Source organism: Phocoena sinus, chromosome 12 (genome assembly GCF_008692025.1).
Source record: "Phocoena sinus isolate mPhoSin1 chromosome 12, mPhoSin1.pri, whole genome shotgun sequence".
Taxonomy (NCBI): Eukaryota; Metazoa; Chordata; class Mammalia; order Artiodactyla; family Phocoenidae; genus Phocoena; species Phocoena sinus.
The window spans coordinates 90,044,487-90,058,897 of NC_045774.1; the positions used below are offsets into that span (position 1 = coordinate 90,044,487).

Here is a 14,411-nt window from a genome sequence, read left to right on the forward strand (position 1 = left end):
TGTCTTGTACTAGTCTTGGCTTTTTTTTTTCCCAGTATGTGGGCTTCTCACTTTTGTGGCCTCTCCTGTTGTGGAGCACCGGCTCCGGATGGGCAGGCTCAACAGCCAGGGCTCACAGGCCCAGCCACTCTGCGGCATGTGGGATCTTCCCGGCCTGGGGCACGAACCCATGTTCCCTGCATCGGCAGGCCGACTCTTAGCCACTGCGCCACCAGGGAAGCCCAATAGTCTTGTTTTTAAAGTCTAATTTGTCTGAAGTGAGAATTGCTACTCCATCTTTCCTTTGATTTCAATTTGCATGGAATATCCTTTTCTATCCCCTCACTTTCAGTCTGTATGTGTCCCTAGGTCTGAAGTGTGTCTCTTGCAGACAGCATATATACGGGTCTTGTTTTTGTTTCCATTCAGCCAGTCTATGTCTTTTGGTTGGAGCATTTAAGCCATTTACATTTAATGTAATTATCAGTATGTATGTTCCTATTACCATTTTCTTAATTGTTTTGGGTTTGTTACTGTAGGTCTTTTCCTCCTCTTGCATTTCCTGCTAGAGAAGTTCTTTTAACATTTGTTGTAAAGCTGGTTTGGTGGTGCTGAATTCTCTTTGCCTTTGCTTGTCTGTAAAGGTTTTAATTTCTCTGTCAAATCTGAATGAGATTCTTGCTGGATAGGGTAATCTTGGTTGTAGGTTTTTCCCTATCATCCCTTTAAATATGTCCTGCCACTCCCTTCTGGCTTGCAGAGTTTCTGCTGAAAGATCAGTTGTTAACCTTATGGGTTTCTCTTATATATTATTTGTTGTTTTTCCCTTGCCGTTTTTAATAGTTTTTGTTTTAAATAGTTCGATAAATATGTGTCTTGGTGTGTTTCTCCTTGGATTTTTCCTGTATGTGACTCTCTGCGCTTCCTGGACTTGATTATTTCCTTCCCATATTAGGGAAGTTTTCAACTATAATCTCTTCAAATATTTTCTCAGTCCCCTTTTTTTCTCTTCCTCTTCTGCGACCCCTATAATTCGAATGTTGGTGTGTTTAATGTTGTCCCAGAATTCTCTGAGACTGTCCTCAATTCTTTTCATTTTTTTTTTTCTTTATTCTGCTCTGCAGTAGTCATTTCCACTATTTTATCTTCCAGGTCACTTATCCATTCTTCTGCCTCAGTTATTGATCCCTTCTAGAGAAGTTTTAATTTCATTTATTGTGTTTTTCATCATTGTTTGTTTGCTCTTTAGTTCCTTTAGGTCCTTGTTAAACGTTTCTTGTGTTTTCTCCATTCTATTTCCAAGATTTTGGATCATCTTTACTATCATTACTCTTAATTCGTTTTCAGGTAGACTGCCTATTTTGTGCTCTGGTGGGTGTTTACCTTGCTCCTTCATCTGCTGTGTGTTTCTCTGTCTTCTCATTTTGCTTAACTTACTGTGTTTGGGGTTTCCTTTTCACAGGCTGCACGTTCATAGTTCCTGCTGTTTTTGGTGTCTGTCCCCAGTGGCTAAGGTTGGTTCAGTGGGTTGTGTGGGCTTCCTGGTGGAGGGGACTGGTGCCTGTGTTCTGGTGGATGAGGCTGGATCTTTTCTTTCTGTTGGGCAGGACCTTGTCTGGTGGTGTGTTTTTGGGTGTGTGTGACCTTATTATGATTTTAGGCAGCCTCTCTGCTAACGGGTGGGGTTGTGTTCCTGTCTTGCTAGTTGTGTGGCATAGGGTGTCCAGCACTGTAGCTTGCTGGCCATTGAGTGGAGCTGGGTCTTAGCGTTGAGATGGAGATCTCTGGGAGAGCTTTCACCGCTTGCTATTACGTGGAGCTGAGTGGTCTTTTGTGGACCAATGTTCTGAACTCAGCTCTCCCATTTCAGAGGCACAGGCCTGACATCCGGCTGGAGCACCAAGACCGCGTCAGCCACACGGCCACATACACGGGGAGTTTCTTTCCTTTTGGGAAGTCTGAGGTCTTCTGCCCGCATTCAGTAAGTGCTCTGTAGGAGTTGTTCCACGTGTAGATTTATTCCTGATGCATTTGTGTGGAGGAGGGTGACCTCTACATCTTATTCTTCCACATTTTGGAGGTCTCTGCCAGTAGTGAGATGTTGGAAGAGGAAAAACATAATTTTACTTTCTATTGGGTTTGGGAATTTATGTTTTATATTTTAAGTAGGATAATAAGAGCACCTTTTGAAGGTCTGATTTCAAAGGAACAGGGAACTATTTAGTTTTGTGAACGAGACCTGTGTTAACTGTTCCTGTGCCTGCCATACCATGGGGGAAATGATTAGTCCTCTCAAGCAAGTGCAAAGCAGTAAGTGAAATACGTTGCCTCTCTTTAACTTTCCAAAAGCTGAAAAGTGCTGAGAAGCAAGCTGTGTCAAAAGTGAGTACAGTGCGAAGGACTTAACAAAGTAAGTTACCAAGATAACCTGTTTTTTTCTCTTTCGATGACTTTGTAAGCAATATTTGTAACCAATACCTCTCTTGCAAACTGCTTTTATTATGGGATACCCAGCAGTTTAAATTTGATGTGCTAGTCTAAATTCCATGAAGGCAGGGACCAAGTCTGTCCTAATCACTTTGTCTTCAGTGCCAAATACATGGCATATAATGTTCACTGAATGGACACCTGTGGAACTACTGCACAATTTCCTGATTCTAGTGAACTGAAAATTCAGTAGCTCTTTCAGGGCTAGAATTTTGCTGCTTCTTTTGCCCCAGCCCTGCCAACAAACCAGACTATTACTTTCAGAAAGAAAAAATGCTTCTTTCCTCGAAGGATATGTATGTATTGGATTTACAAAAAGCATCTGATAATTAAATTTGGTATTTAATACTTGAGTAAATACTAGCAAACATAAAACTAAGTCGTATATATGTAACACTAACTAGTAAACCAAATTACCACAGCTACCTTAGTTTTATCTAAATTAAGATTAAATAGGCTTAAATAAGCACCTATGATTCCCTAATAAGCACTAAACTTCTTGACCTCTATTTTGGTTGTTTGGAAACCTTATCCCCTAATGCTTAATATTTCAGTTCTGTGGGATGTTGCTGTAGATATACTCTTTAAATATAAATCCACTCTATAAGTGACGTGGTAGTGACTAACACTGTGTATTTCTGGCTTTTCAGTACACGATAGATTGCATTTCCTGTGCTGAGTGGCCAGTTCTGTCCAATGAGTTGAATAAAAGTGATTAAGCATGATTTCTTAGTCAAGAAATTTGTGACACTCCGAAGCCTTTTTTGCCTTCTGTCACGACAAGCACTGTCCCAGAGTAGATGCTCCAACAGCTTGGGTCCCTCTGATAGACATGACACTTAAGTGACAAATAAATCCCAGTTACTCTCAGGGCTGGTTGTTTCTGCAGCGTATCTTAGCCTATCCTGACTTAATTCAAAAGGGATTTTCTGCAGAAATAAAAAAGGTTTTAATCTAAATGAAGAAACTTACAAAATCAATGTTGTGGAACACTTTGTCCTTAAACAAAATGGGCTCCATAGGCAGGAGTTTGAAAACTTATATAAGAGCTTTAACAACTGGTAACATAAAAAAATGGCCAGGCATATATACATAGTCACAGCTGTGTGGTAGAATGGACAGTCACACAGGTTTGAGTCTCTGTTTTTACCACTTATGAGCTCATCACCTAACTAGAGGCTCATATCCCTTATGTGTAAATGTGGGATAACTAATATAGGATTATAAGGTAATTGAATTATGAAAATCACCTGACAATAAGATCTTTACTATGTAAGTAGCTATGATAGCTACATTAATCAACTGATTAGTCTGGCAATATATATCAAATTATAGAATTACTACTAATTCTTCCATTCACAACTTAATGCATACAACAAGCCTAAGTTTCAAGAATGGAGCATATTAAATGCTAAACTAGTATGAAAAAATGGAAGGAAATTCTTTAAAACATAAGATGGTGTATCATCTTTTTACTCAAATTTTGAGGCTTTTAGTCAGCTGTAGCTATTTTTTTAAAAAAAGGGTTATCAGACAAGGACATCTCTTCCTTTTAGATTAACACGAGCTATGCAAAAGTATTTCAGATTACTGAAGGAAACGTAACACTTATTAAGACCTCACATGCCAAAAATGTGTCTGAATTAATTTCAAAACCTATAAAGGTATGTAATTATTGATATGCTAATGAGAAGACTGGTGCTCAGAAGTTAAGTTGCCCAAAACCACTTAGTTGGCGGAACTGAGCTTCAAATCATGGCCTTCCTCCACAGCAGTTTCTCCTCAGTACGTAAGAGTACATTGGTTCATGATTATCTAAACCTTAAAAAAAGTTTATAACGGAAAGCACTTTTAATATTAAATAGCTCCCTGCCTAATTATAAGGAGCTTATCACAACGCCAACTTCATTTAATCCTTCATTTGTTAAAAAAAAAATCCACGCTTCAAAGGGCAGTAAGTGAAGTGCAATTCTTTCATATTGTTTTCTACAAAATAAGTTAACTTTAAGCAAAACAACTTCGATGACGATAAATGCATTTCATCATTTATTTAATGTTTAAGCTCTCGCACTAGATTTTTACAAGCTGGTGAACACTGACAAATTATTTCTCCCACAGAACTATAACCACATGTTCCCAGACAGTATAAATATATGGTTGAGCTGACATTAATACACATCACCATTTTATCAATCACATAATAAAACAAATTGTCAAGTATCCAAATATTAAGTTACACAGCTCAAAAGGCATATAAAATATTAAATGTCTGCTCAATTCATCAGCAGAAACCCACTTTTTTTTCTGCAAGAAAGGTTGGGAATCACACTTCAAACAAAAATAAGTTGGTAAACAACTTCAGATAAGTTTGAAAAAAAATTACAAGAATTTCAGAAATTTTATGATTAAGAATTGTTTTAGCTACCATAACAAAGTATTTCTACCTTTTAAAAAAATATTTACTAAATTAAAGCGCATATTCTACATGTTCTGCACAAGACAAAGGCAACATTTTACTAAAAATACTTAATAGCCCCCTCCCATTCCTTTTTTCAGGCCCTCCCTGTAAGTTGCACCCCAAAGTGCAAACATTAAAATTAACTGTAAGGCTTTTTTGTCTGGAGACATTAAAGACATGTGCTTCTGTACAATGTAGATTTTCAAAACGGAGGTCTTCCATGACAGCACAAAATGAGATTTATAGAAAGACATTAAATAATCACTGGTAAGACTTGGTTAATTAAAAAAAAAAACGAACGAGCAAATCTGATGTATACTGGTATGAATGTGGAAGATGTAAACATATTGTGATCAAATAACCTTACAGGCCCTACTTTCTATGTTTGAAACGATGGAAAGAATAAAACACATAAGGTCCAGAGTTTTCATAGTTCCTGGGATTTTAGTTCGATACGATACTAAAAACAACAAGAATTGTGCTGGGTATTTTGGCACCTAGTCTTTCTAAACTTCTTACATACTGATAAGAATCTGGCATGAAACAGATTTAAAGACATGAATGACTCCATACTGCATGATTTCAGGAAAAGTCAATTGGTACAAACAATAAGCACATTTTCAATGCTGAACAGCAAGAACCCTTTGCTAAGTGTCCAAGTAGGTTGATCATAACCCAAACAGAGGGTGCAATTCTGCCAGCCTTGTGGCCTGGTAAAACTGCGTTTCAACACTCCTACGGAAGTTTCATCAGACTTCACCAAGCCAACATGCTGGCTAACATGTACGACAAATCGCGTCCTGTCTAGGTTCCACTTCCAAGCAATGGCATCAGGCACCCCAGTTTTACTGAATGCAACAGTTGTTTCTATGACCATTAGAGTCTTTGAAGCGCAGCCGCATTTTAGGACGATACTTCTCCAAATACAAAAGTTGCTTGCTGTTAAAAGCTCCACGCCGCTTTCTAGAAGGAAGAAAACAAAAGACAAATTAAAGCAAAGTCCCTCTATAATTAACATTTACTGCTCTATAGGAGGCAATCATCACCTTTCTTGTAGCAATTTATTTTTTGATTATTACATTGTGACTTAATGTAGAAATATGGATCAGCATCCATGTGTAAATGGGAAAAAGGGCCATAAAAAGTTAATTTTCTAAATCTTTTTGAGAGGTAGTTATAAAATAGTCCAAACTTACAAATTCATTCATATAAAATCCAAGAAAAGGCAAAACTAACTTATTGTAATATGAGTCAAAAAGAGATTGCCCCTGGTGGTTGGGAAGATGACTACAAACAGCGTGAGGGCACTTTCTGAAATGATCAAAATATTCTGTATATTGCACTGAGTGGTTATTTTATTTGGCTGTTACCATCCATTCATCTACCTTTGATATCTGCATTTTAACTAACTATACCTCAATAAAAGGGCAGATACACAAGCAACATATTCAGTCAAGAATTTAAAGTAAAACAATAATTTACAGAATTATTACTGGACTAGAATCTTTGTAATATGAGTATCTACATGGAATGCAAGATACTCCCTGGTGGTAATACTATCTTAAAAATGAACAAAATGGTCAGATAGGCTCTTGAAAAGAAATTGCTTTCCTAGTAATATATTTAAATTCGCTAACATTCAACGAGGAAATAAAAAGTGCAAACGGAAAGAACGTATTAAATACATACTGTCTTATGAACTGTACTGCATCTTCGTATTTCATTCCACCTTCAATTAATGCTAGGGCGACAAGCACTGGAGCTCTGGTAAAGTAAGAATTATAGTAAATTATTTTTCAAAGTCAAATCCGGGAAAATTCAATACTCCGAACATTCCCCAATCCGAAAGCACTATTATTTACCGCACTTCCTATGTTAATACCTATGGAAAATGTTGGACTTCATGTTAAAAATTAAATTAATAAAGTACCATTATTTTCATATCAAACCCAGGTTTTTAATCTATAACCAAAAAGACAACTATGTCCTTAACTAATACAAATAAGCCTAGAAATTAAGACCTGTATCACTAGAGAGCAGTCCTGAAAAAATTTAAGGGAGAGGGTAAATCGTGACACGTGTGGACAATATTTTCTAAATTCCAAGCAGTGAAAAATACTTTCCACCTAAAGATCTTCTGGAAAAAACTGCTTTCTTTGTTTTATTATCAATGAGACTGTGACATGTTTCACGCCAGCCTCCCCAGGGCCATGGTCTGAGCAGTGGGGGACGAGGGTGGTGGTAGCAATTTACAACTACGGACACGTATATTTTGGCACTGCTGTGTAGTGACTTCCTACTGAAACAGGATTCTCCAGGATCAAGAACCCTGCCACAAACTCACCATATGCAGTGCAAAAACACCTTAGAGACAATTCATGATCCTTTTTCCAATGAGCTTGGACAGTGATTCCCAATACTATGGATACAACCTAGAACACACAATTAAGTAATTCCGCCCACATGGGCAAGTACAAATTTCAGCGACAGCATCTGTCAGTTCCAAACGTACTGGAACACATTACTGCTACACTCACCTACTTTTAAATTTAACTCAGTCAGTAACCTAACAAAGCAAATTGATTCACAAACTGACAACCGCGTCTTTATGGGAGTCAAAATCAAGCTTTAACTAGAATGAAGACCAGTATCATTAAATGGGTTTAAGAAATTCTCTTACCTCCCAAGGCCTGCAACACAATGAACAGCAATACAACAACCAGGGTCTTCACGAAACTTAATTTTCACAAGACTTAACCAATCATCAACAATCTGGTTAGATGGTGGTGCGCCATCATCAAAAGGCCAATCCTAAGTCAAAAGAATACACGTTTTAGACTTTTAATGTAATTGGTATAATAATTCTAAAATTCTAACACCCAAATGTTGCCAGAAGCATTTTCTTTTAACGTTTAAACAAGTGTTTTATGAAACCCCGCTGTCAATGAAATGCAAATACATGCTGAGTCTTTATGAAGATCTTTTATTGCTTCAAGCCTCTGCTCAGCTTTCACCTTTATTTGGACCTTAAGACAGTGTATACTTTTGCAACAACTTAAACAATTAAGCTTTCTGAAGCCAGTGGTTTATCTGAATGAATAAACTTTGGCAGCACAGCACTGTGAACACATGGGAACCATTAAACACTTACGAGAACATGGATGCCTTCTTTCTCCACAAGACTAGTGTCGTAAGTTGCTTCACATACTCTTACTACTGTGGTAACTCCGTACTTCTTAAGTTCCTGGATAAAACATATATAAAAAAGCACATGCGTGAGCCATGGCCGCTGAGCCTGCAGGTCCGGAGCCTGTGCTCCGCAGCGGGAGAGGCCACAACAGTGAGAGGCCCGCGTACCGCAAAAAAACAAAACAAAAACAAACAAAAAACCAACCAAACAAACAAAAAAGCACATGAAGTCTTCATAACCATGTCACTCTTCCTCACCATTTGCCATTTTGATCACCTCTCTAACAGGTTAACAGAAAATCATGTATGTTTAACACGGTCTTGTTAAGTCTTATTGTCACAAGCCTTGTTTTAGGTGACAATACTAAAATAGCATTAAAAGGAAAGGGAATTGTTAAACATCATATATTTTTAATAAATTTTATATTACAAAAAAATCCCATGGCCCTTCACATACTGAAGTCATTTATAGTCACGGTAACCTTGGCTAGACGAAGCACTAACAAAAGAGCAACTCGGGAACAAAGGACCAAAGGAATCACTCATGACTATAAGCAATCTGACTTGACTTATATTAACTCTTTAAACTTTTGCTCATTTGCAGTGCAGTGTATAGTTTGGAACCTTAAAAGTATGTTCAGAGAGTAAAATCTCAAAAATGTGGTGTAAAAACCCCGCACCATTTAAGACTAGAGGCTTTAAGACCCATAGTGCATTATTACTAATTATAATTCTTCTGGCATTTAAAAAATATACAGACGACAATCAAAGATAAAAATATTTCTATGATCTGGAAGGCCTATTTGTTGTTTGATTATCTATAGATATTTATAGAATAAAATGTGTATGCATCCAAATAAATTATTCAGCATTACAATCCTTCCAGAAATAGAATGAGTAGATCAGTAGCTGATAATTACATTCTAAGCATCAAAAGGGGGCCAAGACATAAACTAGTCCTGGTTTATAGTATCCGTCATTATGCTAATAAGCAAATATGTGAGAAACCCACAAGCGGAGCCTCCCGCCAACCAATTTCTAGTAAGATAAGAGCCATACTGTTATACTGTCCACATATACACTTAAATTAAGCAAACTGTGAGGCATGAAGAACTAGATATTAACTTATAAATCTAAACTAACTCAAGTACATGTTCTCCTCAAAATGTATAAAATAATAATTCACCTCTAACGTAAAGACACTGGTACTTCTGAGAGTTGGAACTGTAGTCATAACACCTCACAATTTCCAAAACATTTTATTTTGTTACATAAAAGGCTCCACTATTAAACTACAATCAGTTCAAGACATTAAAAAGCATCAAAACTTACCTCTATAAATTTGTTTAGGGTCGCATTAGTTGGATTGTGTGTAATAAGAAATCTCATGTTCTTGTAAGTGATTTCCACAGGAGCTGGGCGGTTCATTCGAGCCATGTTAATTTAGTTAAAAAACACTCAATAGGGTTATGAAAGAATTTAAAAGACTGAACACAGAAATGATGCAAAGAAACTGAGTCTACTTCAATATACTCCACTTGAAATTCTCAGTGCTTTTGAGTATGAAGTTGGGAGTAATGGGAAATGAAATGAACCTCCTGACAAGAAGCAGCAATTCTTCAATCCAGTAATACTGAGGCAAGAGAAAGGAAGTGCACTGAGGTTTACCCCATCCAGGTCAGAACTCTTGTAAAAAATGCTCTGTGGATTTCAATTCAACACTTCTGTGTCCAGGTTCACCACTCTTATGGGGGCTTCTTGGTGGAGTAGTAATGAATTTCTACAGTTCACTTGTCCGCATAGAGGTCGTGCTGTGCCTGGCAGTAATCTCCACTGCCCTTCAGAAACTCCATAAATGTGTGACCAAGAACACCACAGAACTGCTGTTTAAAAGAAAGAGAGAAAAAAAGTTGTTTTCAATTCAAAAGGAACATGTTATGCTTTGACAGTATTTAAGGGCACAACGATCTTTCCAAATCCGGGCCCAAGCCACCTTTTAAACTTTTACTTGAACCACAAAATACAAAGGTGATTACAGATTAGATCAATAAGCAAGGATTACTTTAAGTAAATACCCCTCACATCGTTACATTGGATGAATATCCCTTACATACATTCTTCTACTAATTACTCCTTTTAAAACCCGGCTACTTGTTTTACATTCTTCTAAATTATCACGTACAACTTTCTACATTGATTTTTCCAACTACCAAAATATTTTTATGTATTACAAAATTCAATATATTAGTCAATATATGCTTAAAAGAAAAAAACGAAACTGGTTTTCAAAATGCTCCCATATATACTATTTCATTTGATTCTTAACAACCTATTAACTTATCATTCCGCTTTAACAGGTATTTCTCATCTGAGTCTCTGGAAATTAATCAACTTGAAATCAAGTTTTCAACTTACGTGAAAAACATAAGCGCGCGCGCACGCACGCACACACACACACACATGTACACAGAACTTCCATTTATAACTATAAAAAAGACGTTCATAATTGTAATAGTCTTTTGTATTTTAAAACCGAAGTTTCAGGTATCCTGTCATAAACTGAAATCTAATCGAAAGAAAAAGTAGTGGTGGTGGGATGGTGTAAATTACCTTACATTTCTTTCACAGGTCTCAAAAGCAAGGTAACTGCTACCACCAATTATACTTTCCCCAAGTTCCCCTTAAAGATCTAAATTAATTTTATGTTAGTATCAAATATTACACGAATATTCACAGGATATTTTCATAATATATACACGGAAAACATTGATGTTGACGTTAGTCTTCTTCCAAGTAGTTTACAAGGAGCTTGTGTGGTTGGGAGTAAACAGAGGACTAAAAAAAAAAAAAATTAATAGCAGGTCAACAAGAGCACTGAGAGCCAGCCACTGCCCCAAACTCTTCACAGGTATTTTCATGGATAATTTACCAAATAAAATCTTTTGAAATCAAAAGATTCCCTTAGTTTACTATGCTTAAGTTTAAATTTAAGCATTAAAAAAGGCTTAAAACTACATTCAAACTATCTCATCTCATTTTCACTGAGTCCCACGCTAGTTATAGTTTCTAAAAGAACGCTGCTAAGTTTTGAACAATAATTCGTATGAAGATCTAGCCAATCACAGAAAACATTAAGTCAAAAACCCAGTTCATTTTTCTGTGAAAATAAAGGAACTAGCCTCAGGAATCATGTCTTAATAGGTGTCCCATAAGGTATGGTAAGGTAACTTTCATTAATCCAAATTTGTTCAAACCCACCCTCAGATGTTACTTCATCAACTTGTGAGCTGGGCTAAGAAAATCAATGATTAAATTGCCACTGAGGACTTTGTTAACAGTGTGACAGCACTAACTGGAAATAATTTCAATTATACTTTCCCTTCAAATCCTACACACTACTTCCTTAGAATAAAAAGTGTATTCTGGCGCCTTTCCAATGACAATGAATTAAAGTGATCTGCAAAGCTGTTAAGGTCAAGGGCTCTTATCTCAGTATTCTGATTTCCGGTACTACCTTTTTTCAACTGAAAGCCGATTTCTGAAGAGACAGTATTGCACACCACCGATTTCCATACTGAACAGCTGAAACTCCTGTTATAGCTGAGTTTGGCCATATCCACCCCTTTCAAGCAAGCGGTTTCATGAGAAAGCAATACAGAAATAAGTCCTTTGGTGACCTGGTTATTTTTACTGAGTGGAGGCACCCAGTGGCTGGGGGGGACGGGGACGGGGACGGGACGACGACGGACAGACGGACGATGGATTTCCACAAGCGCAGAAATGACCACTAATACCTAACATCTTTCTCTTCTGCCCGAGACACTCCCCTATTCCCCATTTCTCTGCCCCAGGAAAAACCATCCATGATAGGAAGTCTGCAAATACCAAGGAATTGTTCCCCTCCCACTGCATATAACCGCAATAATACACACGGGGGCATGGGGGACCAATTTCTGTGCAGAAGCCTAAACCGATCTGTCCTACTGCAGAGTCCGAGCAACAAATCTCTGTTGTGTCCAACGATTCGTTGGCGAGTCTGTTCCACATCTACTTGTGCTTTAGATAACGCACCCGGAATAAAGCATGTGTAAAAAAAAATACTGCTCACTCCTGGGAATGATCTGGTTTTCTGGTCTCCAACTTTTCTACTGCCGTCAAACAAAACTCATACGAAAAGAGTAACAAGATGGGGCTTCCCTGGCTGTCCAGGGCTTAGAACTCCTCGCTCTCAGTGCCCAAGGCCCGGGTTCGATGCCTGCTCGGGGAACTAAGATCCCACGAAAGCGGCTCGGTGGGGCCAAAAAAAAGAGAGAAAAAGAGAGAGAGAGAGTACCAGGAAGCATTGGCTCACAATCTGGATCCGAAGCAAGCCCACGGTGCCAGCTACAGCGCAACAACCTCACACACTGGGAACGGTAGCGGGTTCCACGGGCACAAGCTCAGCCTCACAGCCGTGGGTGTGGCTCGCCACGGCGCCACAAGCCAACAGAAGGCAAGCACACGGCTCGCCAGGGGACACTCAGGCACAGCCCAAGAGCCCGCGATCGCAAGACGCCGCCGACCCGGCCCGCCCCGGCGCAGGACAAGCCTGGACTCGCTCCCGCGGCCCGGGGCGGGGCGCGCCCCCCGCGGCGGCCGGCTTACCTGGCGAGGCCGCGCCGGCCCGGGCCACGGGTTCGCGCCATGCCTTCTGTGCGGCGCCGAGGCCATTTTGTCCGAGCGCCGGTCCCGGCCGCGGAGCGCACGGTAGCCCACAGGCCCAGTCCCGCCGGCCCCGCGCCGGAGAGCCCTGCCCAGCCCGCGCGCAGCCGCCTCTCCCGCCCGCCCGCCCGCCCGCCCGCCGGGGCTGGGGGCGCGCCCGCCGCAGTGACGCGCAGCCCGCGCCCCACCCGGGCCACGTCCCCGATCCCAGGGCCCCGCGGCAAACAAAGGGGCCTCGGGGCGCCGGCCGGGCCCGCAAGACGCCCAGGCGAAGAAGCGGCCACAAAGCGGCTTCTGGGCCGCCGCGCCGCCGGGCGCCCCGCCCAGCGCCCCGGGCTCGGTCCCCGGCACCCGCCCGCCGCCAGGACCGCCGGGACTCGGGCCGGGACGCGGGCGGGCGCCGGGCTCCGAACAAAGGCGGCGGCGCGGGGCGCGGGTACTCACAGGAATATGTCTACTCATTGAAGATTGTGGCCTAATCATACAGCCGGTCCCGAGGCGGCGGCGGCAGGGCAGGGGCGGCGGCGGTCGTCGCGGGGCGGAGGCGGCGGAGGCGGCTTCGCGGGCTGCTGCGACGGCGGCGGCGGCGGCGGGGCAACCGGACTCGGTCTGCAGCGAACGGCTCCGAGAAGGGCGCGCAGCCTCACCGGCCCGCAGTCCAGGGGGCCAATACGCGCGCCGAGGCGCCCTTGCGTCACAAGCCCTCCCATTTATAGCGCGCCTGACGTCCGTCCCCCCCGGCCACCAATCGCAGCCGGGCCCTAGGTCGCGCGCCGACGAGCGGGGGCGGAGGCCCGCCCCGCGGACGTCACGGAGCGGCGGCGGCTGCCGGTGTGAACCGGTTGATGAATGGCGCCGCGCTGCAGTCGGAGCGCCACCCGGCGGGGGTGGGAAGTGGCGGAGGGGGGACAGGGATGGGAGGGGGAAGGGCCGGGAGAGGGAGGAGGTGCCGCCCTTCCTCCTTAAAACCCCGACGAGTGCGTGCGCTCTCGTCACCAGGCGAGGCCTGCCGTTGGCCTCGACTGAAAACGCAGTCCCCTAAAGGCCGGAACCGGGTCTCAGTGCAGGCCCTGCTTCCTTTTGCTGTAGGTCAGACCGCGGTCGGCTTTGCCTGCGGTTCACCGTAGCACCTGCGACTTGCGATCCCCGTCGTCAAATAAATTTTTCTGTGGCCCTACGGCTGCCGGGCGACGACCCCTGGGGAGCCTGGGCCCCCGGCCCCGGACCGCGCGAGCGCAGGTGCCCGGGGAGAGCATCGCGAGGCGCGGCCGGAGCGCTCTGCCGCCCGCGGGCTCTGTTAGGCACGCCTTCGTGCTCCGCGCGCGGGCAGTTGCGGCAGCCTCAAGCGTGGCATTGCGGACTGCCACGCAGCCTCTGTGCTGCGGCTCCCTGGATGCGTTGCCACGGGTGAGGGAAGGTTAGGCAGCGTTTTAAAAATTGTAAGAGCCTTCGACTTGGTCAAGGACCGATGGAACTCTTTGCGTCCAATCTGGAGCTTTTCCTTTTTGTTCTTTTTCACAACCGTCCCACTCTCTTTCGTAATTTAGGCCCTTAACAAGTAAAGCTTATCACGGTTGTTCTGTGTTACACAAGGGCA

General features: G+C 42.2%; 1 protein-coding gene across 6 annotated transcripts; it reads right to left on the minus strand.

The window, feature by feature from the left end:
• Positions 1 to 4,489: 4,489 nt before the first annotated feature.
• Positions 4,490 to 13,499, minus strand: PTP4A1 (protein tyrosine phosphatase 4A1). Of its 6 annotated transcripts, none has more exons than XM_032651541.1 (6): positions 13,259 to 13,499; positions 9,446 to 9,996; positions 8,076 to 8,168; positions 7,605 to 7,735; positions 6,614 to 6,688; positions 4,490 to 5,887 (listed from the first exon to the last, which is right to left on the minus strand). In XM_032651541.1, exons 2-6 carry the CDS (start codon positions 9,548 to 9,550, stop codon positions 5,770 to 5,772), a joined length of 522 nt encoding a protein of 173 aa, XP_032507432.1. In that variant the 5' UTR covers positions 9,551 to 9,996; positions 13,259 to 13,499; the 3' UTR covers positions 4,490 to 5,769. The 6 variants fall into 6 exon arrangements, with proteins under 6 accessions (XP_032507432.1, XP_032507433.1, XP_032507430.1 ...); XM_032651542.1 differs by lacking the exon at positions 13,259 to 13,499 and adding an exon at positions 12,758 to 12,942; XM_032651539.1 differs by having other exon boundaries at positions 4,500 to 5,887; positions 8,076 to 9,993; positions 13,259 to 13,484.
• Between the last annotated feature and the right edge of the window lie 912 nt (positions 13,500 to 14,411).

Excerpts from the sequence above, each read along its gene's own strand:
- PTP4A1 (XM_032651539.1), bottom strand. The coding sequence starts at position 8,339 with ATGTGCTTTTTTGTTTGTTTGGTTGGTTTTTTGTTTGTTTTTGTTTTG. Across the intron at positions 6,689-7,604 it reads TGTGTTGCAGGCCTTGGGAG|AGCTCCAGTGCTTGTCGCCC; the intron begins GTAAGAGAATTT and ends TTACTTTACCAG. Across the intron at positions 5,888-6,613 it reads GCAGTACAGTTCATAAGACA|AAAGCGGCGTGGAGCTTTTA; the intron begins GTATGTATTTAA and ends TCTTCCTTCTAG.